At 34.0% G+C, this 26738-nt stretch overlaps 2 protein-coding genes across 2 annotated transcripts in view; both read right to left on the minus strand.

Moving 5' to 3' along the window:
• The window catches only part of LOC127736981 (probable ATP-dependent DNA helicase HFM1), an 84932-nt gene that overhangs the window by 13249 nt on the left and 44945 nt on the right, over positions 1-26738 (minus strand). The window contains exons 15-24 of the mRNA XM_052247539.1: positions 26136-26182; positions 25514-25647; positions 24616-24663; positions 23891-23974; positions 23086-23177; positions 16338-16444; positions 14700-14747; positions 13022-13119; positions 953-1081; positions 497-582 (exon numbers count right to left, since the gene is read on the minus strand). Coding sequence (XP_052103499.1) covers positions 497-582; positions 953-1081; positions 13022-13119; positions 14700-14747; positions 16338-16444; positions 23086-23177; positions 23891-23974; positions 24616-24663; positions 25514-25647; positions 26136-26182 — 873 coding nt within the window. The remainder of the gene's footprint in view (positions 1-496; positions 583-952; positions 1082-13021; positions 13120-14699; positions 14748-16337; positions 16445-23085; positions 23178-23890; positions 23975-24615; positions 24664-25513; positions 25648-26135; positions 26183-26738) is intronic.
• LOC127698506 (uncharacterized) lies at positions 8788-10923 on the minus strand. The gene is made up of 2 exons (XM_052202016.1): positions 10758-10923; positions 8788-10174 (listed from the first exon to the last, which is right to left on the minus strand). Exons 1-2 carry the CDS (start codon positions 10840-10842, stop codon positions 9660-9662), a joined length of 600 nt encoding a protein of 199 aa, XP_052057976.1. The 5' UTR covers positions 10843-10923; the 3' UTR covers positions 8788-9659.

Consider the following 26738-nt stretch of genomic DNA (forward strand, 5'->3'; position numbering starts at 1 on the left):
TGGTGTATTAAAGAGATGATGAAGGAATTGAACTTGTTCATGCACGTAAGTCTTAAATTGTTTCCTGGTTTAATTACAATGGTTTCAATGTAAAATACAAATGTAATAATATAAATAATATACAAAAAATTTGTAAAGGTTCCGTGGAACCCAGTGTCTCGCCTACTTTTTCTGTTAATCGCAGGCTCAACAAAAATGATGAAGTAAATCAATAAAAATATTCCTCTTGATACTATCTTTTGATTGTAAGAAGCTTCTGTCCAAGTTTGGTAGAAATCCAGGATAGTTTAAGAAAGTTATTAAAATTTCAAAAACTTTAAACACAGAGTGAATATTTGTGGACGCCGCCGACCACGACGACGACGCCATTGGAATGTAGGATCGCTATGTCTTGCTTTTTCAACTATAGTCGAAGGCTCGACAATAAAAAACAAAAAAAACCAAAAAAATTAACACTAAAACAAGGACTCATCAACACATGCAATGAATGAAGTACCAATTCTAGCTCTCTTGGGTTAGTATCCTCTATTTTTTGAAATGATGTTATTCCAGCATTGACTAATGCATTAGATAAGGTAGGACCTAAAAAGTAGTCAATTCAATAATCTAGATTGTTTTTTATAAGGCTTTTGTTAAGTCTTTTAATTTTTTTAAATCAATTTTTTTTAAATTGTTAAATTCTGTAAATCTTTTATAAAGCCAGAAAAGCTCTTTAAATGCACTTCATTTTATAAAACGATAATATCCTATTATACAGGTAAAATATCTTCTGAGATCCAATCAACAAATTCCTTGATTTGTTTGATACAGATCAGAAAACAGTCTTTATTATGACAACATAATATAGTAACAATGTTCATTATTTTCATTAAAAGGTATTGTTATTTTCATCTTTAAAACATTGTATTTTATAATAGTGGAAATTTGATTATTGAATATACATGTATCTTACCAATGCCATCAAGCTGTTTTGTAACATATTTAGAATCTTCCCACAATCTTGCTCTGAAAGATTTCATCAACTGCACAGAGCTTATAAGTGCCTTGAAATCATTTCTCAGCCATAACAGTTCCAATAAACCTATAATGAAATTTCATTTTTTCTTCTTATTAAGATATTACATGTTTTATCATCAACTTTTTCTACAAATTAGTATGATTTTTAGCATTTACCATTTTAATAGCTCCATGAAGCCATTAGTTACATCTCTTTAAACCATTGTGGTGACGTCAGCCTATTCATTTACCGTGGATTCTTTTTCTAGAATCAACGCTTCCTAAATCTGCCGCTGAAATTGAATCACCAAATTATATTCAATTGTTTCCTTTGTGTGCCTTATTTCATTAAGTTTGAATTGGCTAATTTACTGATTTCTGTTCACTTATGGAATTAATTTAAAAACTTACCTTTAATTTTGGTAATTTTTATATGCCTTCACTGGGAATCGAACCCTTCCTTGAAATCTGTTATGTGTGACTGACATTAACACATCGACGAAACCTCTCGGCTACCAATGGGTTACACTATAGATGTCTATTTTATATATTTAAATGAACATCTGATATACATCGGTTCATCGGACACACAGGGCTTGTACCTTTATATAGATACAATAGGCAGTCGTATAGTATGAGTTGGTAGCCGCGAGGTTAGCATGGTTAAAATCAATGAGTTAAAGATAGGGATTTGTAAGTTTAGGTTTGAATCCCTGTATTCTCTCTGTTGTTCCAATTCTGAAGTTATCCTGGTTTTATTCTAATTTTGCATGTTACAGTGGATATTTTTATAATAATAGCGAGTTTTACCGGGTTTGTTTTTATTATTATTGGCTATTTCACATGTTTGAAACAAAAATGATTACATTCTATTTGTCAATTTTTCTTTAATAAATATAGTATGATTTCATCTGTTTTACTACATAATTTTACAAAGGTTTGTTCGCAAATTCCTATGCGAGAAAATCGTGATGTGCCTAGAGTGCTAGAAAAATTTCGATAACATACTTATCATATATACTTTATATATGCTTTTTTGTCGGGTTGTTGTCTCTTTGACACGCTCCCCATTTCCATTTTCAATTTTATTAGAAAAAATTTCGAATATGTCTTATTTTGTATAAACAGATAATATTCATATGCCTGGTAATATAAAGATCTTTAAAGGTAGAAGTGTTATATTGGTATTTTGTTAACCAATTAATTGTGATCTGAAATTTATCAATGCATCGTTGGACACGATAACATGGTTATTTAAACTCACTTACAATACCTTCTAATTAAGAAAAGGCTTTAATTTTGAAAAGAAATTAACACAATAGTTTAAGTTATAGATACAATGGATAAGCGTAGATTCATGAAAAACAAACCATTCGCCCTCCGGGCTCATGGTTTCTTTTTCAAGAATCCACGCTTATCCATTGTATCTATATAACTTCTTGGCTATAAATAAAACCTTTTGAAAAACATCTTTATGCAAGTGTTATTATTCTTACCTATACACTATTCAAAAACTTTATTTTGATTCAAAAAAACATTACAGATTTCTTTCCGAAATGTCTCTGGGGGAACAGCTGCATTTGTGGTCAGGAATTTGCAAAATGACATGATTCTGAAATAGGATCATCCAAAGACAATTAAACTCACCATAGTTTGGCTTAAACTATAGTTAATTAACATCTTATTTCACAGCATTTTAAAGTTCTTAGTAAGGAAACTAGAACTGTCCACACAGAGGAACTACCGTACATCAAGGCTTCCAAAACGGTCATATATGCCGGACATTTGTATAATGTCTGGTAAAAGTCCGGCTGGGCAAAGCATGAAACGGTCATCTACTTTTTAGTTTTCAAGGCTTTAAGAGACGGTTATTTTAACAAAATTCGTGATCTTTTTGACCCACCTTTTTGCCTTTAACAGCCACACATTTCCGGTCATAAAAGTGACATGATCATTAAGTACTATCAAAACAACCCCTACTTTAATACTTTCTCATTTTAATCAAGGCTAATTAGTTGTCAAACAGCTGAAATTTACCTGTTCAGGTGACAGGTAAACTATTTTGAACCGGACATTGATCGGTCTGTTCAAAGTTATTTTCTTACATTTCAGCGGTTTGCATCTAATTAATATAGTCAAAAAGATTTAAATTATCAGAAATACATTTACAAATATGATTTGATGAAAAAATTAAAAAGGTGAAAATGAAAAATCATCATAACCACGTTGTTTGAACCTAGAGACGTGTCTCTGTTTGAACTAGTACACGTGTGCGCATGTGCGCAGGTGTGAAATTTAATTATGCATCCTAATTTCTTCAATCAAAGCGCGTAAGCGCTGTAAAGGCAGTTAATTACAGGTTGTGTGTATTTTTAGTCCAGTTATATCATTATCTTGCATAGTACATTGTACTTATCAGAGGTGGCTTTCAGTATTTAAGATTTAGAGTTCTCTAATGATATTGAACAAATTTTATGAATGTCATATTCTGAGCACTATATGAAGGCAATTGTTCTCACTTGTTTATGAACTAGTGCATTATGTCAAGTTTGTATCTTTTTTATCTATGTTTATAGTCAAAAACTGTTTAAAATAGTTTGGCATTTTCTTTTTAGTAATAAGTAAATGTTATCAACTGTATTTTATTCAACTTTGCAAATTTGGTTTGTTACTGGTAAGTACAATGTATGGATGATAGTTGTTTCATTGGCAATCATAACACATCTCCTTATTTATATAATGATCTATATTCAACGACCTCAGGTACAAAAAAAATGTATGTAACTAAACTATGATGGGAAACCTTTGACATCTTTCTTTTATATAAACTTTTGATTTGGTACCATAGAACTATGTAGAATAAATGTACATTGCAACATGTCAACTCTTTCAATGACAATACTTTTTTTTAGAAACTACAACTCCAAGCAAAATTATATTTCCAAGTATAAAGTAATTTATGAATGAAACAAGAGTGCACACGCTGAAATGTCTCGCCTTTTTTACTTATCATTGATATTATGTTGATAGTCCTAAATATAAAGCTTTATTACAACTGTCACATAAACTTAACATTAACCAAGTAAACTAAACATTGACCAATGAACCAAGAAAATGAGGTCAAGGTCAGATGAACCATGCTAGGCAGGCATGTACAGCTAACAATTCTTCCATACAACAAATATAGTTGACCTATTGCTTATAGTTTAAGAAAAACAGACCAAAACACAAAAAACTTAAAACTGAGCAATGAACCTTGAAAATGAGGTCAAGGTAAAAAAAAACCTGCGTGACTGACAAATAGATCATAAAATATTTCCATACACCAAATATAGTTGAACTATTGAATATAGTATTAGAAAAAAAGACCAAAACTAAAAACTGAACTTTGACCACTGAACCATGAAAATGAGGTCAAGGTCAGATGACACCTACCAGCTAGACATGTACACCTCACAATCATTCCATACACCAAATATAGTAGACCTATTGCATACAGTATAAGAAAAACAGACCAAAACACAAAAATTAACTATAACCACTGAACCATGAAAATGAGGTCAAGGTCAGATGACACCTGCCAGTTGGACATGTACACCTTACAGTCCTTCCATACACAGAATATACTAGACCTATTGCTTATAGTATCTGAGATATGGACTTGACCACCAAAACTTAACCTTGTTCACTGATCCATGAAATGAGGTCGAGGTCAAGTGAAAACTGTCTGACGGGCATGAGGACCTCACAAGGTACGCACATACCAAATATAGTTATCCTATTACTTATAATAAGAGAGAATTTAACATTAAAAAAAATCTTAACTTTTTTTTCAAGAAGTCACTGAACCATGAAAATGAGGTCAAGGACATTGGACATGTGACTGAAAAAAACTTCGTAACATGAGGCATCCATTTACAAAGTATGAAGCATCCAGACCTTCCACCTTCTAAAATATAAAGCTTTTAAGAAGTTAGCTAACGCTGCCGCCGGATCACTATCCCTATGTGAAGCTTTCTGCGACAAAAGTTGCAGGCTCGACAAAAAGGAGTTCTTAATTAAGAAATAAACCGATTCGCTGAGCGCAGCTGGATACACCCGCAGTGGTCCAACCCTGAACAGTTGGGGCAAAAATGGACACAATATTCAAGCTTGATACAGGTCTTAATTTGGATTGTAATTAAATATTTGACATATTATAGTTTCTGAATAAATGTAGTCAAAGAACTTGAAATCGGTTATATGAATTGAATTTATATTCAATTAAAGATTTCTTGCTGTTGTGCAATACACTGTGCTGTTGCGCAATACTTAATAAATCTGTTGCCAGACTATAAACAAATAAAGTTCAATTTCTTCTCAATGTCATATTTGAAATTTATGAAAATCAATAGGGAGATTACATCAATAGCTATGAATAATTCACCAAAGTTTCATGCGAACTGCTTAAAGAATTTTTGAGTTGTTGTCCAAAAACTGGAAAATCCCCCCTCTTTTAATGAATAAAACCCCACAGAAATGTAAAATCTAAAATCAAAGCACGAAAGCGCTGTAAAGGCAGTTAATTACAGGTTGTGTGTATTTTAAGTCCAGTTATATCATTATCTTGCATAGTACAGTGTACTTATCAGAGGTGGCTTTCAGTATTTAAGATTTAGAGTTCTCTAATGATATTGAATAAGTTTTATGAATGTCATATTCTGAGCACTATATGAAGGCGATTGTTCTCACTTGTTTATGAACTAGTGCATTATGTCCAGTTTGTACCTTTTTTATCTATGTTTATAGTCAAATTAATTATCAAAGGTACCAGGATTATAATTTAATACGCCAGACGTGTGTTTCGTCTACATAAGACTCATCAGTGACGTTCAGATCAAAATAGTAACAAAGCCAAACAAGTACAAAGTTGAAGAGCATTGAGGACCCAAAATTCCAAAAAGTTGTGCCAAATACGGCTAAGGTAATCTATTCCTTGGATAAGAAAATCCTTAGTTTTTTCATTGGCAATCATAACACATCTCCTTATTTATATAATGATTTATATTCAACGACCTCAGGTACAAAAGAATGTATGTACCTGTTAATAACTAAACTATGATGGGAAACCTTTGACTTCTTTCTTTATATAAACTTTTGATTTGGTACCATAGAACTATGTAGAGTAAATGTACATTGCAACATGTCAACTCTTTCAACTCCAAGCAAAATTATATTTCCAAGCATAAAGTAATTTATGAATGAAATAAAATGCTCCGCTGGGGCGCAGCTTGATACGACCGCAGAGGTCGAACCCTGAACAGTTGGGGCAAGTATGAACACAACATTCAAGCTTGATTCAGCACTGAATTTGGATTGTAATTAAATATTTGACACAGCATAGGTTTCTGACACAGAATGAAAGTAGTCTAAGATACTTAAAAAAATTTAATTTACCTATTCAAACCATATCATTATTATTTGCTTTTATATATAAATCAGAAATAACCAATTTAAAATGGAAAATTTTTAAAGAAAAAAAAGGAAAAAGAATCCCCCCCCCCCCAAATTTTTTGAACCCCCTTATGATTCATCACCCCAAAACTCAATCCCAGCCTTCCCTTTGTGGTATGGTACCTTGCAGTACAATTTCAGAGAGATCCATACACTTGAACACATGTTATTGTCTGGAAACTAGAAAAATGCTTGTTTTTTGGCCCCTTTTTGGTCCCATATTCCTAAACGTTTAGGGCAATTACCCCCAAACTCAAACCCAGCTTTCCCTTTGTGATATGGAACCTTGTAGTACAATTTCATAAAGATCCATACACTTACACACAAGTTATTGCCATGAAACTAGAAAAATGCTTGTTTTTTGCCCCTTTTTGGCCCCTTATTCCTAAAATTTGGAGGCAATTACCCCTAAAATCAATCCCAGCATTCCCTTTGTGATATGGAACCATGTGATACAATGTCAGAGAGATCCATAGACTAACACACGTTATTGTCATGAAACTAGAAAAATGCTTGTTTTTTGTCCCTTTTTGGCCCCTAATTCCTAAAATTTGGAGGCAATTACCCCCAAAATCAATCCCAGCATTCCCTTTGTGGTATGGTACCTTGCAGTACAATTTCAGAGAGATCCATACACTTGAACACAAGTTATTGTCTGGAAACTAGAAAAATGCTTATTTTTGGCCCCTTATTCCTAAACTTTTTGGGCAATTACCCCCAAACTCAATTCCAGCTTTCCCTTTGTGATATGGAACCTTGTAGTACAATTTCATAAAGATCCATTAACTTACACACAAGTTATTGCCATGAAACTAGAAAAATGCTTGCTTTTTGCCCCTTTTTGGCCCCTAATTCCTAAAATTTGGAGGCAATTACCCCCAAATTCAATCCCAGCATTCCCTTTGTGATATGGAACCTTGTGATACAATGTCAGAGAGATCCATAGACTTGCACACAAGTTATTGTCATGAAACTAGAAAAATGCTTGTTTTTTGCCCCTTTTTCCTAAAATTTGAAGGCAATTACCCCCAAAAATCAATCCCAGCATTCCCTTTGTGATATGGAACCTTGTGGTACAATGTCAGAGAGATCCATACACTTACACACAAGTTATGTCTGGAAGTTACAAAAATGCTTATTTTTGGCCCCTAATTCCTTAACTGTTGGTACCATAATCCCCACTTTCCTTTTGTGGTATTGAACCTTATTTTAAAATTTCATTGAGATCCATTCACTTAAACTAAAGTTAGAGTGCGAAAACTAATGTGTCTTCGGACGACGCCGACGCCATACCAATATACGACCACAAAAATTTTTTTGCGGTCGTATAAAAAGGAGTTCTTAATTAAGAAATAAACTGATTCGCTGAGCGCAGCTGGATACACCCGCAGAGGTACTACCCTGAACAGCTGGGGCAAAAATGGACACAATATTCAAGCTTGATACAGGTCTGAATTTGGATTGTAATTAAATATTTGACATATTATAGTTTCTGAATAAATGTAGTCAATGAACTTGAAATCGGTTATATGAATTGAATTTATATTCAATTAAAGATTTCTTGCTGTTGTGCAATACTTAATAAATCTGTTGCCAGACTATAAACAAATAAAGTTCAATTTCTTCTCAATGTCATATTTGAAATTTATGAAAATCAATAGGGAGATTACATCAATAGCTATAAATAATTCACCAAAGTTTCATGTGAACTGCTTAAAGCATTTTTGAGTTGTTGTCCAAAACTGGAAAATCCCCCCTTTTTTAATGAATAAAACCCCATAACTCAGAAATGTAAAATCTAAAATTTATAAAATTCTAAAGGGAGCTTACGGATTGATAATTTAGTCTTAGATGCAAGATTTTTTTATCAGTTGTTAGTGGCTTTGAACTAGCTGTCAGTAACTGTGAGTACTCTCAGATTTGTACTTAGTGTCTTTTTGTTGTTTGGATGTACAACTACCCGACCACGTCCACTTGTATTTGTATTTATCCATCTGATGAGTTTAGCCTCTTTCAACTGATTTTTATAGTTCTTTCTTATATTGTACTGTTACACCACTGTCCCAGGTTAGGGGGAGGGTTGGGATCCCGCTAACATGTTTAAGCCCGCCACATTCTGTATGTACATGTATGTGCCTGTCCCAAGTCAGGAGCCTATAAAAGTGTAATTCAGTGGTTGTCGTTTGTTTATGTGTTGCATATTTGTTATATTTGTTCATTTTTTTACATAAAATAGGCCGTTAGTTTTCAAGTTTGAATTGTTTTACATTGTCATTTCGGGGCCTTTTATAGCTGACTGTGCGGTATGGGCTTTGCTCATTGTTGAAGGCCGTACTGTGGCCTATAGCTGTTAATTTCTGTGTCATTTGGTCTCTTGTGCATGTGTGGAGAGTTGTCTCATTGGCAATCATACCACATCTTCTTTTTTATATTTACATCAACAGATATAAACAATTCACCAAAGTCAAGGTGAGACAACAAAACTTAGTTGTAAGATCTCTGAAATTTTTTACAGGGTACGAGTTTTTCTCATTGTTGGAGATTGTACGGTGACAGTAACACCTGTAACTGCTTAAACCCATTTCTTATGCACTTTAGTTTGATAAACTCACTGAATATCATACCACATCTCCTTATTTTTATATGCATTACAATTTACATGTGCATGTAATTGTAAATATATATATATCAGAACAAAATTCATTGCGTCACTTTTATTTATGCATCCTTTGGCACAATACAAGTTCTAAAATTACACAACATAAAACAACTAAATGTTATTTCAGATGAAAGTTTTGTTTCAGTTCCATTCATAGGATTTATTAGAATTTTGTATGTTTTGCCAAGTCCAATAATTCGCTCTATGAAACATAGAGACATAGTTGACTAAACCACCAGGTGTCGAACATTCAAGAATTTTCAGGGTTTCTGTTTTATTTGATGAAAAGGTTGCCTGAGCTCTAGGAGCTTTAGGTTTTATCACGGGATATTGTGTGCTGTCAATAATAATCCAAGTTGTAGGAAACTTTAATTTGAAGTTGGATGGCGCAAAATACCTGACTAAACCACTAAATGGCCAAGTGTTAGCCTCATGCCACTGTTTAGACATAAAAACAATCCATGTCTACACAATATTCTTAACACTAGTTTCAATCTAGAATCTAGACAGTTCAAAGTTGGTTGTATAATGCCTCAATTTCATCAAAGTCATAAAAAAACTGATTTTCAAATGACACCCTATCAATTTGAAAATATATGTATCTCAAACAATGTGCTGCTGGACCAAGTGTGGTCAAAACAAATAAAAATTTAGTATACAACTCTAAACCGGTATAAAAATGCATGGCTGTGTCACGTGTCTTCATTTCAAATTTCTCTGCTGAAAATATAGGCATTGATGGTGTTTGCGTAATTCCATCTGTGAAGCTCAACATTAGCTCGGCAGTTGGTGGTGGACAGTCATAAATCCTGTCTGCAGTATGAATGACTTCTTCAGGAAAACCAACTTTACAATCAAAACTTTCCTCTAGATTTCTACTACAATATTCATCAAGTTTAGTTCTTTTGTTTTCACAGGAAACTGCCCTGATTTTTCTTTTTGCGGACGATTCAGTCTCTTGCTTGGTCCAGGAAAATAGGCTTGGAATAGCAGTAGACTTAAGTCTCTGTATGGTGGGTTTGCGCCCTGAAAAAGGTTATAAAACATCAGTTTTTTGATAATTAAATGAACTTCCATTAGCAATGCATACTTTGTACTACCTGGCAAAATATTAACTAGATTTATTCATTACAATCTGGATAAAACTATGTTAGCCTGAATCAATGTACATCAAAATGTATGTTATGTAAATCCAAAGGACAAACAATGAGAGACTTATGCAACAAACGTACATTGTTTGTACCTAAATAACTATAATATAGATGAGAGCATGTCATTGTTTTGTTCCTGTTAACATTGTCATTGATATTTTTCAAAGAAAGTCTATGAGGCATAGCTTATGCATTCCTGTCATTACTACATTAGCATAATTACTGCTAAAATAATTCTCAGTATGATATACCTCTTGTAAGAAATCATTAAAATTGTAGCAAGCACCAAAAAATCTCAAACAGATCACATTGAAACGTAATCCAAAAAATTATGACGTCTTGAATTAACCACCCCCTTTTATTCTAAAACGATAATTGCGGTTGTAAACAGACTTTGGTTTATTCGCATGGCGATTACATATATAACTATATATTTTAAAAAGAAAATAGAGTTTTACCATGAATAGTTTCCTGCACGTAGTCTTTTTCAGTAAAATGTGCCTTGCAAACAACAGCTGATTGAGATGGACTCCACGATTTCATCGTGTTCTCATCCAATCTGCTTATGGACCATGGCGTTGATCCAACTTTTCCTTCTTTTTACGTCATTTGGAAATGCATGTCCTCCTCTTAAATGAAACCGGAAGATTAAGAACAGGATCGGCTACCACGGCGCCACCTATTCAGGAACGATAATTTGCTACTTTATATAACTGCGAAATAACACTAACGCTAGACGGGTTCAGGTGCATACACAGAAATGCACTTTAAATTGTATAATTTAATTCATGTTCAGTCGACCTTAAATTATTATATCAACGACTGAAATGATTTATAAACATCTAGATTGCAGATAACACTCGAAATTAACCCGACCTCTTTCCACATGGAATTCAAATAATTCTAGTTTGTCAATCGGTTGACTGCTTATAATGCAAAATACAAATATATCAAAAGTTTTTAAAACTAACAAAACACAATGATCGTTTCTCTATTTCCCAATGTAAATGAAATGAAGCAAAAAACATTTTATATCACAATAAGAAGAGGAGAGAATCAACATTTTCCGGATCTACTTGGAGCCTAATGACCCCCCACGTAGATAAGTTGGATATCGCGGAAAGAAAGATTAACACGGCAACCAGAAAGGCATTAAAGCACTGCCTTTAAAAAATGATTAAATTGTCATTGATACCTTTACCTCACGTTTATTTCGAATATTTTCTAGAAGAAATAACGTAGAAAGAGCTACTTCCACTCATTCACGCTTTGCAAACGTACACGGAATTTACGTATCCGTCTCTGGTCCATGTTTTACCATTGTCAAGATAACATCCGGTATAAAAACGAAAGTAAAGTTTTTGACAACGTTATTTTGCACAAATAAAGAGTCTAAGGCAGATATAAGTACGCTGATGTTGCACACTTCGAATGATGCACTGCCAATTTAACAGTTTACGTCAGAAGTTCAATTTGAATCAAAGAAAATTTAATATCCTTTTTTTTAATGTCAATCATTGGGATGGCCAACTCGGCAACTGATTACCATAGTTGCCTTTTGTTTATTTAGTCTTAAGGGATTAAAATCGGGATAATAAATAAAATGTCCGGCTTGCTAAAAATAATTTTGGAAGCCCTGCCGTACATACATGCATACATTTTACATTTTAGTTGCTACTGTGAAATTCAGTATTGAGGCAATGATGTTTTGAGATTCTTGGTTTTCAGCTTTTCATTTTATATATTCATTGTCTCTGTGTTAGATTGAAAAATGGTTACTGGTCAAACTAAAAGAATTATACTGATCCAGGAACAAAGTCTGAGGTTCGTATACTTTAAATTAATAAATTAAAGTTCTAGGTCAAAGTCAAGGTCAGTATGATGCTTCTGCATACAAAGCTTTGTCAATCTAAGTACTACAGCATATCTGCACCAAACACAAATTAGACAATGTTTTACTATCATAAGAGTCGAAGGTCAAATTCAAGATCAGAGTGACATGACTTTAATATATGACACACACCATCCCATGATGTACCAGCATACTAAGTTTATTCAGGTCAACCTAAGTTCTATGGTACAAAAGATATAAGCAGAACACAAATCAGACAAGGTTTAATCATCATAGGGTTCAAAGGTCAGTGACCTGATATTTGTAAATGACACACCCCACGACCATGATGTAACTGCATACCAAGTTTGGTTAACCTTAGTTATTAAGTACAAAAGTTATGAACTGGACACGAATTGGATAAGGTTTTACTATCATAGTGGTCAAAGGTCAAGGTCAAAGTGACCTGACTTTAGTATGCAACAGATCCCAATCCTATGATGCAACTGCATACTAAGTTTGGTCATCCTAAGTTTTACAGTACAAAATTTATGCACTGGACACAAATTAGACAATTTTTATTACCATAGGGGTCAAAGGTCAAAGCCCATGGTCATAGTGACCAGACTTTGGTATATGACACACCCTTAGCCCATGATTCAACTGCATACCAAGTTTGGTTAACATTAATTTTACGGAACAAAAGTTATGCACAGGACACGAAGCGGACGACTGACAGACAGACAGACAGACAACAGATGGACATGGTGATTTTTTTGGGGGGTAGGGTATAATTATTGAAATAAAGGAGGAGTTCTACAACTTAAACTATCATCAACATGATTTCTCATTAAAATTCAGTATGTATGGCAAAGAACTCTGATAACTTACATCTTGAAATTCTATTTGCTGCTCTAAATATTCTGGTAGTGTCCTGCTGAAGAGAAAAATCCTGTACCACAAAACAACCAAGTGCTGCCTGGATTAACCTAGCAAAAGGAGGATTTCATATATCATAATTTTCAACTTTACTCGCCTAAAATATATAATGCCAAGTTTCTAAGTTTGAAAAAAATCTTTGTCATTTTCACTCATTAGGCATGAAAATTTAAAGATGCAAATCTTTAACTTATAACAATTGAAAATAAAAATTGTGTACTGACTGTGGTAGAATTTTACTAGCAAAAATTAAATTGCAAGATTTAGTTATTGCATTGTTTATTTTTTCACAAACAAATGGACATAATGCATTTCTTTTTTTTTTTCTTTTTCAAAGTTTACCTTAATTCATCCACTAAAGAAACTTACTACAAATGTAAGTCAGTTAGCTAGATAATGGATTGATCTGTTACTATTCAAAAGCAAATATAAAACTCCTTAAAATTTTAACATACAAAGTTGAAAAATGTTGCATACATGTGATGGACTGTGAAACTCAGATCAGGAGATTGGGAAATTTTGGTCAGGAGATTAGGACTCAGATCAGGAGGTTTTTTATCGACATAAATTTTGTCGTAAATGTAACCGTATGATGTAGAAATTGTCTTTTAAAGTGTTTTTTCTTCAACCTTCCATCCGAATGTAACGTGTTTATAGTACCTTAGTAGCCTTTCTATTCGAATGATATCACATTGCAGAAGGAAATATTGAGAAGATTCTGTTTCTTGCTTTGTTTTTGATAATTGATTGTTGACTGCTTGTAAATATAGCGCTATGACCTTTTCTTTGTGTATAGATTTGTATTCATGTTTTGACAACAATATTCCACTTTTCTATCATCAGCTGGTCATTGCCGGTATTTCCCTTTAATCATCCTTTGTGTGTGCCATAGACAGAAGCCATATTAATATTCTATCACCTGAGCTGACACCTGTTTATTATGCAATCAAACTATTATCACTTGTTACATGTAATTAACCGTTTTCCAGGTCAAAATCTACACGTGTTGTGTACAGGTAATGTCAGTTACACCGGATATGTTCGGTACTCTCAGGTTTTTTCGTCTTCAATAACAAACATTAGTAAACATCGTAGTAAAAAAAAATGGCTCCTGAAAATTTTCATTCATGAAATATTTTATACATGGGATTTTTTTCTCTTCAACGGGAGGACGGGAGGAGACCCCTGAAAACTGGATTATTGTACTCCCGTCGGGAGGTTCACATGTATGATGTTGTCCTACTTCAAGGCACTCATTCCAATTGCAAATCTAGTTAATGATCACGATCAATGAGCTAATTCTAATATTTCTTTTGATCAGCAGTATACAAAAATCACATAATTACCAGTACACGTTTTATAGTACACCATTTAAAAATTGACAATCTGACAAATGTAAATCTACTTTACAAGGCACTTGGTCCAACTAAAAATCTAGTTACTTGTAACATATCTGAAAACTTGAAAAAGATCTATGATATTTCTTGAATGTTTTCAGCAGCATGCAAAAATGACATATCCTAATTACATGTTTCTTCCCTTACTAAATATCAACACTGGATTTGATATACATGTATACTATTCATAACTACCTGATATAATATATATCTCAGTTTTTTAAATTACGTACACATTTACTTTCATCTGCTTGGTCTTTATCTTGCCTTGAATAGGAAATCTGAAGAAAACATAGAAAGAAAAAAAATCTTAAAAACTCATTTTTAATATACTCATTTATAACAATATAGTTGTGTGCCTGCCCTAAGTTGGGAGCTGAAGTTCAGTGGTTGTTGTTTGATGCTGTATATCATATTTGATTTTTGTTTATTGTTTTGTACATACATGAAGTCGTTAATATTCTCTTTTCAATTGTTTTACATTGTCATGTCTTGGCCTTCATACAATATAAAAGCTTTACCGTGTTTAGATTCTGCGGCTCTTTTCACAAAAAATCTTAAGAATAAAAATAGTTGTAAGCAATACACATTTCAGTATAGCTTTAAATACAATCGATTTTAATCGTCAGATTTTTTGTGAAAAGAGTTGCTGTATAGTTACTAACTAAAAAACATAAGTTCTTAAACAAATACATACACACAACATATACAACAATATAAAAAGCATAATCATGCAAGGAAGCTAAAAAAAGAGAAGCAAACATAAAAGTAAGCACAGCACAAGCATGGCAAAGATACTTTTGTAGCTTGCTGTGTAGTGTGAGTTTTGCTCATTGTTGGGGGCTGTGCAGTGACCTATAGTTGCTAACTACTGCAGCATTTGATCTCTGATGGAGAGTTGTCTTATTGGCAATCATACCTCATCAGAATTTCTTCTTATTTTTATAGTCAAAAGTATTTCAGGCGATAATATTAAGTACATTTGTAATACAAATAAAAGTATAATCAGGCATGGTAGACTGGAACTGTCCAGATAATTAAGACTTATTCTGTACATGAGCAATTTACTAGTTGTCTCGTCTATCTTTAAAGGTACCAAAAAAATAATATGCAAATAACAATATGATTGTGTGTTCTTCAAAGATTTTTATAATCATAATTGCTTTCTTCAACATTTTGGACTGTACCTTGCGATCAAGGTTTTCCTAAAGATTTTAGGTCTTAAAAATGCACAAAATCATTTTTTGTTTACGACATCTCTAAAGTGTGCATACTTTGCAGCCTTTAATGTACTTTTATTTATTTAAGTAGATTTAAGAGATTTATTTAGTTGGCATTTAGGTTTTGAAATAGATCCTTTTAAGAACCAAATTGTAGCTTTTTGATAATTTATGATAAAGCTGTAATTCAATTTTCATTGAAATCCCAGAGCAAAAAGATGTTTGTCAAAATTTCAGACTTTTTAACAAAACTAAGTTTTTACCCCAAATTTGACTACAGGAATAAATTTTGAATAGTGTATTATACCTACATAACATTTTTTTTTATGAAATTCTAGGAAAAGAAATGTTTATCAAATTTTTTTCAACAAATAGCATTTTTTTCCAAAAAAATTTCAAAAAATTATAAAATCAATAGGGACCTTCCTTTTATAGGTGTAAATACTGTACATAAATATTATTGAAATTCATTCGTCAATCTATCTAACAAAATAGAAGTGCTGACTATATGGGCACATTATGTACCTTTATCTAACAAACGTTAGTTACAGTTACAATGTGCATAATTAATTTTTCAACATGCCATTTTTCTTTTGTACAGGAGTATGTTCAATAAATAAAATTACACAAGTTATAATGTTTTAAATAAACCTTATTGTTATTCTGTTTTTATCTTTATTCAAGGAGTTTAATGTTTTCTTTTCATTGGTTCTCAGCTGAATTTCTGTAAACTCTTCACAATCAGCAACCAAAGTGATCTACAATAAAATGAGAAATTTTTAGTATACATGGTTTAATTTTATTTTTATAATTTGATAAAACTAGCTTAATTTACATTTTTTAACATCTACTGTTACTACATTTTCCATTTGAACTTCTTAAAAAATAATTACTTTTTGCACGGTCTCCCCAGCCTTATAAAAATTGTACATTTTTAAAGTAAAATGAGATTTTATTAAATAAATACTTACCATCATAAATTCTGAGTACATCCATCTGCGCAAGTCTGACAGGAGGAAAACCCCAAATAAAAATATCATCCAATGAGAAGAGGGATGACCAAGCAGTGCCCGTATAACCATGCCTTTATATCATCCATTTAATTTCCTTAAGTAAGCAAGAAGCCCTAGAAAAAAAAAACAAGGGATGAAGGGGAGGTTGGGAGGGACCTTTAATTTATGATGGTAAGTATTTATTTAAAAAAATCTCATTTTACTTTAAAAATGTACAATTTTATGTCAATAAATACGTTACCATCATAAATTCTGAGTAAAATATAGAATCTAACGCAAAGCTGAATCCCCTGAACCAGAAGATGCAGGAGGAAAAACAACTCTTTGTGCGGAAACTAAAGGTCCTAAGGAGTACAAACTCTGAGCTTGAGTAGATAAAGACTGCCGATAGTGAGAAATGAAAGAATTTTCAGTTCTCAAGAAACCTGCAGATAAGACTTCCTCTAAAGAAGCGTTATTAAAAAGGGCCCAGGAGGTAGAAATAGCTCTAACATCATGGGCTTTAACATGCATACTATTCAGAAGTTCTTCATTAGAAGAATTGTAAGCTAATTGAATAGTTTTACAGATCCAAGTTGAAATGGTTTTAGCAGACAAATCTTGTTTTCCTTTGTAAATAGGAATAAATAACCTAAAATTTGAGGAGGTGCAGAGACTCCGTGTTCTCTGAAGATATAAAAGTAAGACTCGGATAGGACAGAGTACTTTAGAACTTGAATCATCAGGAAGGGCTGGAATCACTATTGGTTCTGAACCTCTGTTCGAAATTTGATTTTTGGCTAAAAAGGCTGGATCCGTTAATAGAGTAACAGATGACTTATCCCTATTAAAACGAAGGCAGTAATCAGCAGTGGAAAACAAATGAATTTCACTTCTTCTTCTACCAGAGGCCAAGGCAAGAAGAAAACAACACTTATACGATAAAAACTTGATTTCAACCTTTTCAGCAGGTTCAAAAGGATGGGTTTTTAAAGCTGATAAAACTACACTCAAATTCCAAGAAGGGATTAAAACTCTCTGTCTAGGGCGCTCAAGAGTGAAATTCTTAACTAAAAGAGAAATGAATTCATTATTACCAAAATCTGGACCTCCAGACAGTTGAATCGTCCTAGAAATAGCTGATATATAGCCTTTAATTGTAGAGGGAGATAATCCTTTCTCTTCAAAAAGGTGGATCAGAAAGTCTGCTAGTTGCTGTACAGAAATTTGGAAAGGATCAATTTCCTTCTCACTACACCAACTACTGATGATAGTCCACTTGGCATCATAGACGATGTTAGTGGAATCTCTAACTGCTCGGGAGAGATGTCTGGCTGCGCATTCAGAAAAACCTCTCTCCTTGAAGCTATCCCTGAGAGAAGCCACGTGAACAGATGTAGCTTCTCTGGATTGGGATGAAGAATCTTGCCCTTGAACTGGGACAGAAGGTTGTGTCGTACTGGTAGAACCAGTGGACGAGCACAAGACAGATGAAGAAGATCTGGAAACCAGGCTTGTTTGGGCCAAGCTGGAGCAATAAGAATGATCAACCCTTGCTCTGCTGAGATCTTACGAAGAACTTCTGACAGAAATCTGAACGGAGGGAAGGCGTAAGCGAACATTCCGTCCCAAGGAACACTCATGCAGTCTACTGCGTAAGCTTTCGGATCTGGTACAGGAGACATGAACACTTGAACTTTGTAATTGAGGCTTGTTGCAAACAGGTCTACATGAGGAGACCCCCACTGAAGTGTTATTGCCTGAAATACTGATTGGAGAAGTTCCCACTCTGTATTGACTGGGGTAAGTGTCCTGGACAGAGCATCTGCTGACACATTGAGTTTCCCTGGGACATGACGACTACAATCTGTAGATGAAGGTGATTGCAAAGAAGGAGGATTTCTCTTGCTAAAAGGAACAGCTCGTAACAATGAGTTCCCCCTTGGTTTCGCAAATAAGCCACCACAGTGGTGTTGTCCGATGCTAGAACAAGAGATTTGTTCTGCAGTAGGGACTGAAAATGAGACAGTGCAAGAAGAACTGCCTTCATTTCTAGTATGTTGATATGTTCCTTCAAAAGATCTGGAGTCCACACTCCTGAAACTGAAAGACCTTCCAGATAGGCTCCCCAACCGAGGTTGGAGGCATCTGTGAGCAGAGTCTGATTTGGAACTGGAGAGGACAGAAGTTGGCCTCTCAAAACGTTTGCTTGGGAAGTCCACCAAACCAAATGAGGATACAATTCCTGATGAATGATTGGAACTGGAAATTCCCAATCCTGTGAAGCTGGGAGCCAATGTTGATGTAGATAAAATTGAAGAGGTCGAATGTGAAGGCGACCAAGTGGAACAACATCCGCTAGTGAATTCAAGAGACCTAGCAGTTGTGAAAACTGGCGAGCAGTAACTGTTTTTTGAGATAGAAACAGATGAATTTTTGAACAAAGATTCTGAAACTTTTCCTGAGGAGGTCGAACTATGCACTGATGAGTAAGGTAATGTTCGCCTAGGAAAATAAAGTCCTGAGACGGAATAAGGTCTGACTTTTTCCAAGAGATGAGAAACCCCAGAGAGAGAAGCAATCTGATGACTACATCGGTATTTAGATAGAGTTTCTCGGGAGAAAGTTCCTTGATCAGTGAGTCGTCCAGGTAAGAATGAATCTGAATAGCCTGTGAATGAAGGTGAGCTATGGCTACCTGCATGAGTTTGGTAAAGGCTAGTGGTGCAGTTGACAGACCAAAAGGGAGAGCTCTGAATTGGTAAACCCTTTTGTTCCAAACAAACCGAAGGAATTTGCAGTATGAATGGCAAACTGGAACATGAAAATAAGCGTCCGTCAGATCCAGGGATGTTGTCCACATACCTGGAAGAATAGAAGCTCTGATTGAACGATTGGTCTCCATTTTGAAATGGGGAATAATCATGTAAGAATTGAGGATAGACAAATCGATGACTGGTCTCATTCCTCCTGTCTTCTTCGAAACAAGGAAGAGACGAGAATAGAAACCTGGATCTATTGAAGATACAGGGACTTCCTCCACTGCTCTCTTTGTCAAAAGAGTCTCTACTTCTGTTGACAGAAGAAGAAACTTCTGTGGATCTTGAGTATTGGACAGTGGAATAGGAACAGAAGAAAGAGGAGGTTGTTCTTTGAATTGAAGAGTCAATCCCCCTCAAATTACTGACAGAACCCAACAATCTGAGGTAATACTTGTCCATTTTTTTAGAAAATGAGTTAACCTCCCCCCTACTGGCAATTGAGAAAGAGGAGTTTTGTAGTACATCTCTGGATTGGGTTCTGACAGTAACGTACGAGGGGGCAACTTCCTAGGAAGAGGGATTGGCCCTCTTGCCACCTCTCTTAAAACTGTTAGGTTTAGACTTAGGGAATGAAGACTTCTTAGGTTTATTACTGCCATCATTAGTCATTTTCCTCCTCTTCTCTTGAGAATTATAAGATGAGCCTCCAGCGGAAGAATAACTACCTCGTTTAGAATTATTTCCAGAAAGAGATTCATTCACCTTCACTGGAGCTGGGGTTTGATTGAGATGCTTCTGTACTTCATTAAGTGGCAACCCGAAAATCTTATCATCTAAAGGAGACTTAATTAAAGCATCCTTAAGATTATCCGAAACCTTTGCTTTATCCAAAATTTCAGCTCTTTTGGATAAAGTGCAGTTGGCTATAGAACCCATAATCAACAACTGAGAGGCACCCAAAGCCTTGTCCACCTGTAATAGAAAAGGCTTGACCTCTGGTGGAAGAGAAGAGTCTTTAAGTACTGGAGCAACTGCAGATAAAAAATGTTCAGCAGTGCCTAAAACATGAGAGGCATTCCTGAGAAGGTTCTCCGTTTTGGACCAAACAGACTGAGAAAGACGCAGTCCATCGGCAGGTTTAGAAGCAATCGAAGATTGTCACATTTAGGTACCAATTTACCCAAGGTAGAATCAAAGATATCATAATCTTTAGAACGGAACTGCTCAGTAAATGAGGCAAGCCCAAAACCACTCACTTGAGAAAATTGGGACTCATTAGCCACAATCCCATCATTGATGATCTGCAGAGAAGTAGACATATGGTTGGATTGTGGAAATCTAGTATGTGACTTAGCGTTGTCTATAGACAGACCACATGAAGCCTCGAAGGTAGAGGTAAGTCTCTTGGGTCTGGGAGGAGACTGAAATGGTACCTTGTTGACGTCTCTCATAATGGTATAAACCGAATCTCTAAGATCCTTCAAAGTAGAAGGAGTATCTTCTGCCTCAGGATCCTTACTGGAATTGGTAGAAGAATGACCAATTACAGAAGAAGAGATAGACACAGGAACAGAAGGTTGAGAAACATTCTGAGAGACCTGAGCTGGATTATCACCTTCTTCATCAGAAGTAAAACCTTCTTCCTGACTGCCTGGGGCCACCGAAAAGCGTTCTTCCTCATCACTGTCCTCCGGGTCACTTCCAATATTATGATCTGGAAGGAGTGAAATCACTGGAGAATTTGACTTATTGGCAATGTTCTCTAGCGTACCCAGGCGGTTGGAGAAAGACGTCAATTCAGAAGAAATAGATTGACGAAAGTCGTCCAGAATACTCTTGAACCCATCTAAAGAGGGGCCAGAGTCAGTAACCTGATTAAACTTATGCCTAACAGAAGAGGTAGGCAGAGCAGCAGGTACAGATACACTACTACAACTACTAGCTGACACTGCTAAAGGAGGAGCAGGAACTGACAGATTAGATGTAGTACTCTGAGGAACAATAACTGGTGTGGTAATTGATCCACAATAAGGCCAGAAACCTGGGAAAGGCTGACCAGGAACCTGACTCGGAAAAACCTGATTAGGAAACCCTTGACCAGGAAAGCCTGAATAAGGATAAACCCTGAGACCAAGGAGGTCTAGACCAAGACATGGCGTTACTAGCCGAAGCAGGTAAAGTGAAGCCACAGTATGACGCTGGCGCTCTAGACCCAGGTAAGTTTAGACCCATAGAAATACCAGGGTAGGATGAAATAGACCTAGTGGTGTCAACTGGCCTAGAAAAAGTGTGCGTAACAGTGCAAATGGTAGGGACACCTCCATGATAACCGACAGAACCTGTATTGAGGGTCTGTTGACCGGTCTTAGTAGTCACCGAAGTAAAAACATCGGTTGACTACTAATAGGAGGGGTTCCCTGCCTTACCGTTGTTGCAGTAACAGTAAAGGGTAACGAACCGTCTAAAAAAACATCATTACCTGTAATGGCCTCGAAAGAACTGGAAGCATTAAACTCCATAATTAAATAAGTATGAAGTTAAATACTTATAAAATATAATATTATAACAACAATAATTAATAAACAATGGTATGGGGATGCCTACAATATTCACTATCGAAAAAACAAAAAACTTAAAAGTCTTCTCTGTAAGTTGTAACACGTGTGTCTCGATGAGCAGGCGGAAATTAAAATGGATGATATAAAGGCATGGTTATACGGGCACTGCTTGGTCATCCCTCTTCTCATTGGATGATATTTTTATTTGGGGTTTTCCGCCTGTCAGACTTGCGCAGATGGATGTACTCAGAATTTATGATGGTAACGTATTTATTGACATAAAATCAAGGATGTTTGATAAGAGCTATTACTAGAACAAATGGATGAGGATATGAATGAATGCAGAAATGAATGGACACAATAATAACTATAAACACACATTTAACCTAGAGGGTAAAATTTAAACACTTCACTTCATTATTTATCCATTTCAAAAATATTTTCCACTTCCAACTAATTTATAAAATATACAGATAAACATATTAAGAAGTGATAGCAGATGTTTGCCTTGTGGAAGTCAATGAAACCCTTTCCAAATCTAATTATAAAGGTCCCCTTATAATACCCTTATTTCTATTTGGCACATCACATTATACATTACGAAGTTATGAACCCTTAATTATGCCTCATTTGCGTGGGCCAATTTTTCCATACTTTATAGCAATTTTTAGCATAATTTACTTCAACTGCAACCCCCAACTCAGAAAATGTTTGTGTCTAGAAATTCAATATAAACCTTGGCTCCTTTTGGTTACATCACATTTTGGATCGTAGGTTGCTGCCATAGTTTTCCTGAAGCTTTTAGGTCCAAAAATTCCACAAATAATCATATTTCAACAATTTATCCAAAATGTGCTGAATGTGCTCTTATGTAGAGATTAGTTTTACCTAGCATTAAGGATTTTGAAATAAATCCATTTAAGAAACAAATTGTTGTCTTTTTAATATTTAATGATAAAGTTGAAATCCAGGCTATATTTTGCCGAGTGAAACTTGTCCTTGTAAAAATTCATATCTTCTGTAGAGATTTTAAGCCTACAAGGACACTATATCAGTATCAATTTTAACTTATCTCATAACTCCTTACTAATTCACAGATTGATTCAATTCCTGATATTTTACAAAACTTCTTCATTGTTTCAAATGCTATACAGTATCTTGCCATTAATCTTCCTGCTTCTACAAACGATAAAAAATAAATTTGAAAATTATATCTTAAAACATAGTTTCAACAGCAAGCAAAGCAGCTATTGTATTAAATTGCATTACAAAACTGACATTTACTTTCATAAAGTCACAAACATATTAAACTGGTACACAATGGACTACTGTCTATTGTGTTGCAGGGAAATGATGGTGTGGTTGAAGTTAAAGAAAAAAATCATGAGAAGTAATGGTACATGGTATATATGGTTAAGGGATAGAATTCTCAATGATTTATGATTCAACAAAATTCTATTGATCTTATAGGGGGTGGGAGCGGTGAAAACCCCAACCTAAAATATGAGTAAGATGTTGTTATATCCCACCTTTATATTATTGAATTCTCCAATCACCAGCCATCTACAGATACAGATGTATGAGAAATGGCATCACCTACATATTTCAAGATATGATTACATACAGAAAAAATATTTTCATTCCAGAAAGAGGGGGACCTTGTATTTTCTGAAACAGCCCCAAGAAGGAGGATAACAATTTTTTTTAAAAACTGATTTATTTTTCTTGAAGATATAGTACATTTTGGGGGAAATTTGTACATCTGTAAAATCGCGATATCATATTGCAAGTGGTACATATATAAGACAATTTTCTTTTCTACTTTGACATAAAATGCCTCATGATTTTAACATTAAGACAATAATACTTTACCATTTATGATGAAGTTATACCTGTTGGTTTAACATCAAAAGTTTCTTCATCCAATGTAATCATCTTAGTCATTTCAAGTTCATTCAGGCTTTTCATACACAGATCTGAAAACAACAAAAAAACATTAAAATAATACCAATGGTAAATCTTATATATATAGACTAAACGTGCATCAAGCATACAAAATTAAAAGCTTGGTACCTTGAAGAGTTTAAAATTTTTAAACAGTATATTGTATGCTTTAACGAGAAGTTCTAGTCAGGTGGAAACCATGTTCAAAATAGCTGACCCAATCCAAAAGTTAAACTACTGTCTGTTAAGACACTATGAGGAACCCTTATGACATTTGTCTTGTCTAGCCAAGGCATAGCCAAGACATACCCTAACTTTTGTTTTGTTTTGTGTGAATGCATGAATCCGTTTTTTTTCCTATTTTGTCTTTTGCTCAATATAAAGTCTAATAAAAATATACTTTTTCAAATCAATCTTCTAATCAGAAAGTAAGTTTGATTTTTTAATTAAAATATAGCAGTTCACTAATAAAATTCAATTTCTTGAGTTCTTTTTTTTTATTTTGATCTCTCACTTGATATTTTAACCTTATCTAAATCCTTAGTGAATAACATTTGAACATACAATGTATATTTGAACAATTTTGAAAGCTTTTAATGTTATGAAAAACTTTCCTGACTAAATCAATAACTTTTCTGATTTAAGTGCATGTAGTATGGTCTATTGCATATACCTTGCAGTCTTTTCTCTATCTGTTCTTTAGTCAACCCAAGAGGCATTCCTATAAACAGAAAGAAGGAAGCAGTTTAATTTAGGATGTTGTTTAACTAAAGAAAAGTACTGGTACTTCTTATTGATATATCAGACATATGGTTTGTGACTTAATAAGTGTTCTTGAACTAAGCAAATTCAAAAGAGAAGACACTTTTTTTGAAACACTGAAAATTACCTTTTAATTTTGAATTGAAATTTCATATTTTACAAGATTTCTTTGCATTCCACTAATAGGACATGTAAAATTTTCAGGCAATAATGAGAAAATGCATGGTAATTTGCAGTCGATCACAACAAAAAGCATTCTTGTGTTAACCACATTTATTTGCAACTGGTTATTCAGCTCCAGATTCTGTGAAGAGCTATTCCAAATTGTATTGATATAAATTGTTTGTGTTAAAGGGCTTGACTCTATTGACTATACCTAAGAATAACTTGAGTTGAGTTCTGCTGGAGCAACTTTGTTTTAAACAACACCAATTTTATAGTAGCTCTTGATTAAATCAAATTTGAAGTACTTGTTAGAAAATAAGTTAAAATATACTTAATCTGGAAACACATATACTTTCTTTTATTCCTGACACATATCTGCTTTTTTTCTAATTTTCGTCAACCTATGCGTCTAGTTTTAATAGCATGCATTATCAAAGTATAATATTTTGGGGTTTTCTGATAAATATTCCTATATTTCAGTTATCTGTGCTATTTTCCTATACTCTGCATAACATTTGTATTTAATCAATTTATTGTTGATTGCCTACCAAATTAAGCACTTCAAGTGAAATATGCTACATCACTTACATTTATATGGCTTAAAATATAACAAATCTGCATTCAATTTTAAAGATGAGCCTTACCATAATGTTTTGGATTCTTCATGACTCTGATATAAAGAAATGTATATCTGATCCATTCCATAGCAATAGACATATCATTGATAGTATGTAACACTATTTCAGCATTCAAATGTTCCACCAAATGTCTGTGTAGACTAAGGGAAAAAAAATAAAAATATGTGAGTACCAAGTAGACATGTGTTGTATTTCTTCTCCAAATGATATAAACAGAATGGGGAAGTCTTTGAAGTCCATGTGTTGATATGGGAAAGCCCAAAAATCACTTACAATCAAAAATTAAAATAGAAGGTGCACAACTTCATGTTCTGTCCAAGAGTCTGTGCAAGTTTGGTTGAATACTGTCAAACTGTTTTTAATAAGTTGCTGATTAAAAAAGTTTGGTATGGATGATAATGCAAGAAAACACCACAATTGGACACTGACAGGCAACACAGAAATTTATAGTTTGTTGATGATAATTTGTTCAAAATGTTAGATTATTGTAGGCATGAATAGGAAGATAAAATAAAACAAAAGCACTTTCAGAAATTGAAAGTTAAACATTCTTATTTTTTATATAAAAGCTGCTAATGCTTGTTTAAATAGTTGTGTATAGGCTTATGAACACTTTAAAACATTTTACCTGCTTTCAATGACCTGTGTACCATTCAACAGATTTTCATATTTTGCCTAAAATAGAAGTCATACAGATAAGTCACTTTACTGTGGAGATTCTCAATACAATAGAACTTAGTCAAACCCAATGTGCATTACACATTTTAAAATCATGTATTTATTCATTGGTTCATTTTAGCTACATATAACAAGAAACAACACAATGACAGTGAACTGTTGAAACTCAAGCCCCCTGATTATTTACATTCTTAAATTGGATCTCTTTAAAATCTGTTGTCTGAGAGATCAATAAAGTTTATAATGAAATATGATTATGTATCAATACAATATTGTATATAGTTAACTGAATACTAAGAATTTTGATATCACTTTTACAGAGATAATCAGATGTTTACTGAAGTGTTGGTAGCTCCTTTAATTATATATCCTTATGAAATCATGTTGTCAATAAGGGTATGCATTCCTAAAATATTTTATCACACATTCTGCATATAGTTATAGAATATCTCAATATCAAAGCTTTGTCATGTTTAGTTTTATGAAAATTAGAATTTTGTGAACCCCACATCATATATATATATATATATATCACAATACATTAATATACACA

This window comes from Mytilus californianus, unplaced genomic scaffold (genome assembly GCF_021869535.1).
Source record: "Mytilus californianus isolate M0D057914Y unplaced genomic scaffold, xbMytCali1.0.p SCAF_4, whole genome shotgun sequence".
Lineage (NCBI taxonomy): Eukaryota > Metazoa > Mollusca > Bivalvia > Mytilida > Mytilidae > Mytilus > Mytilus californianus.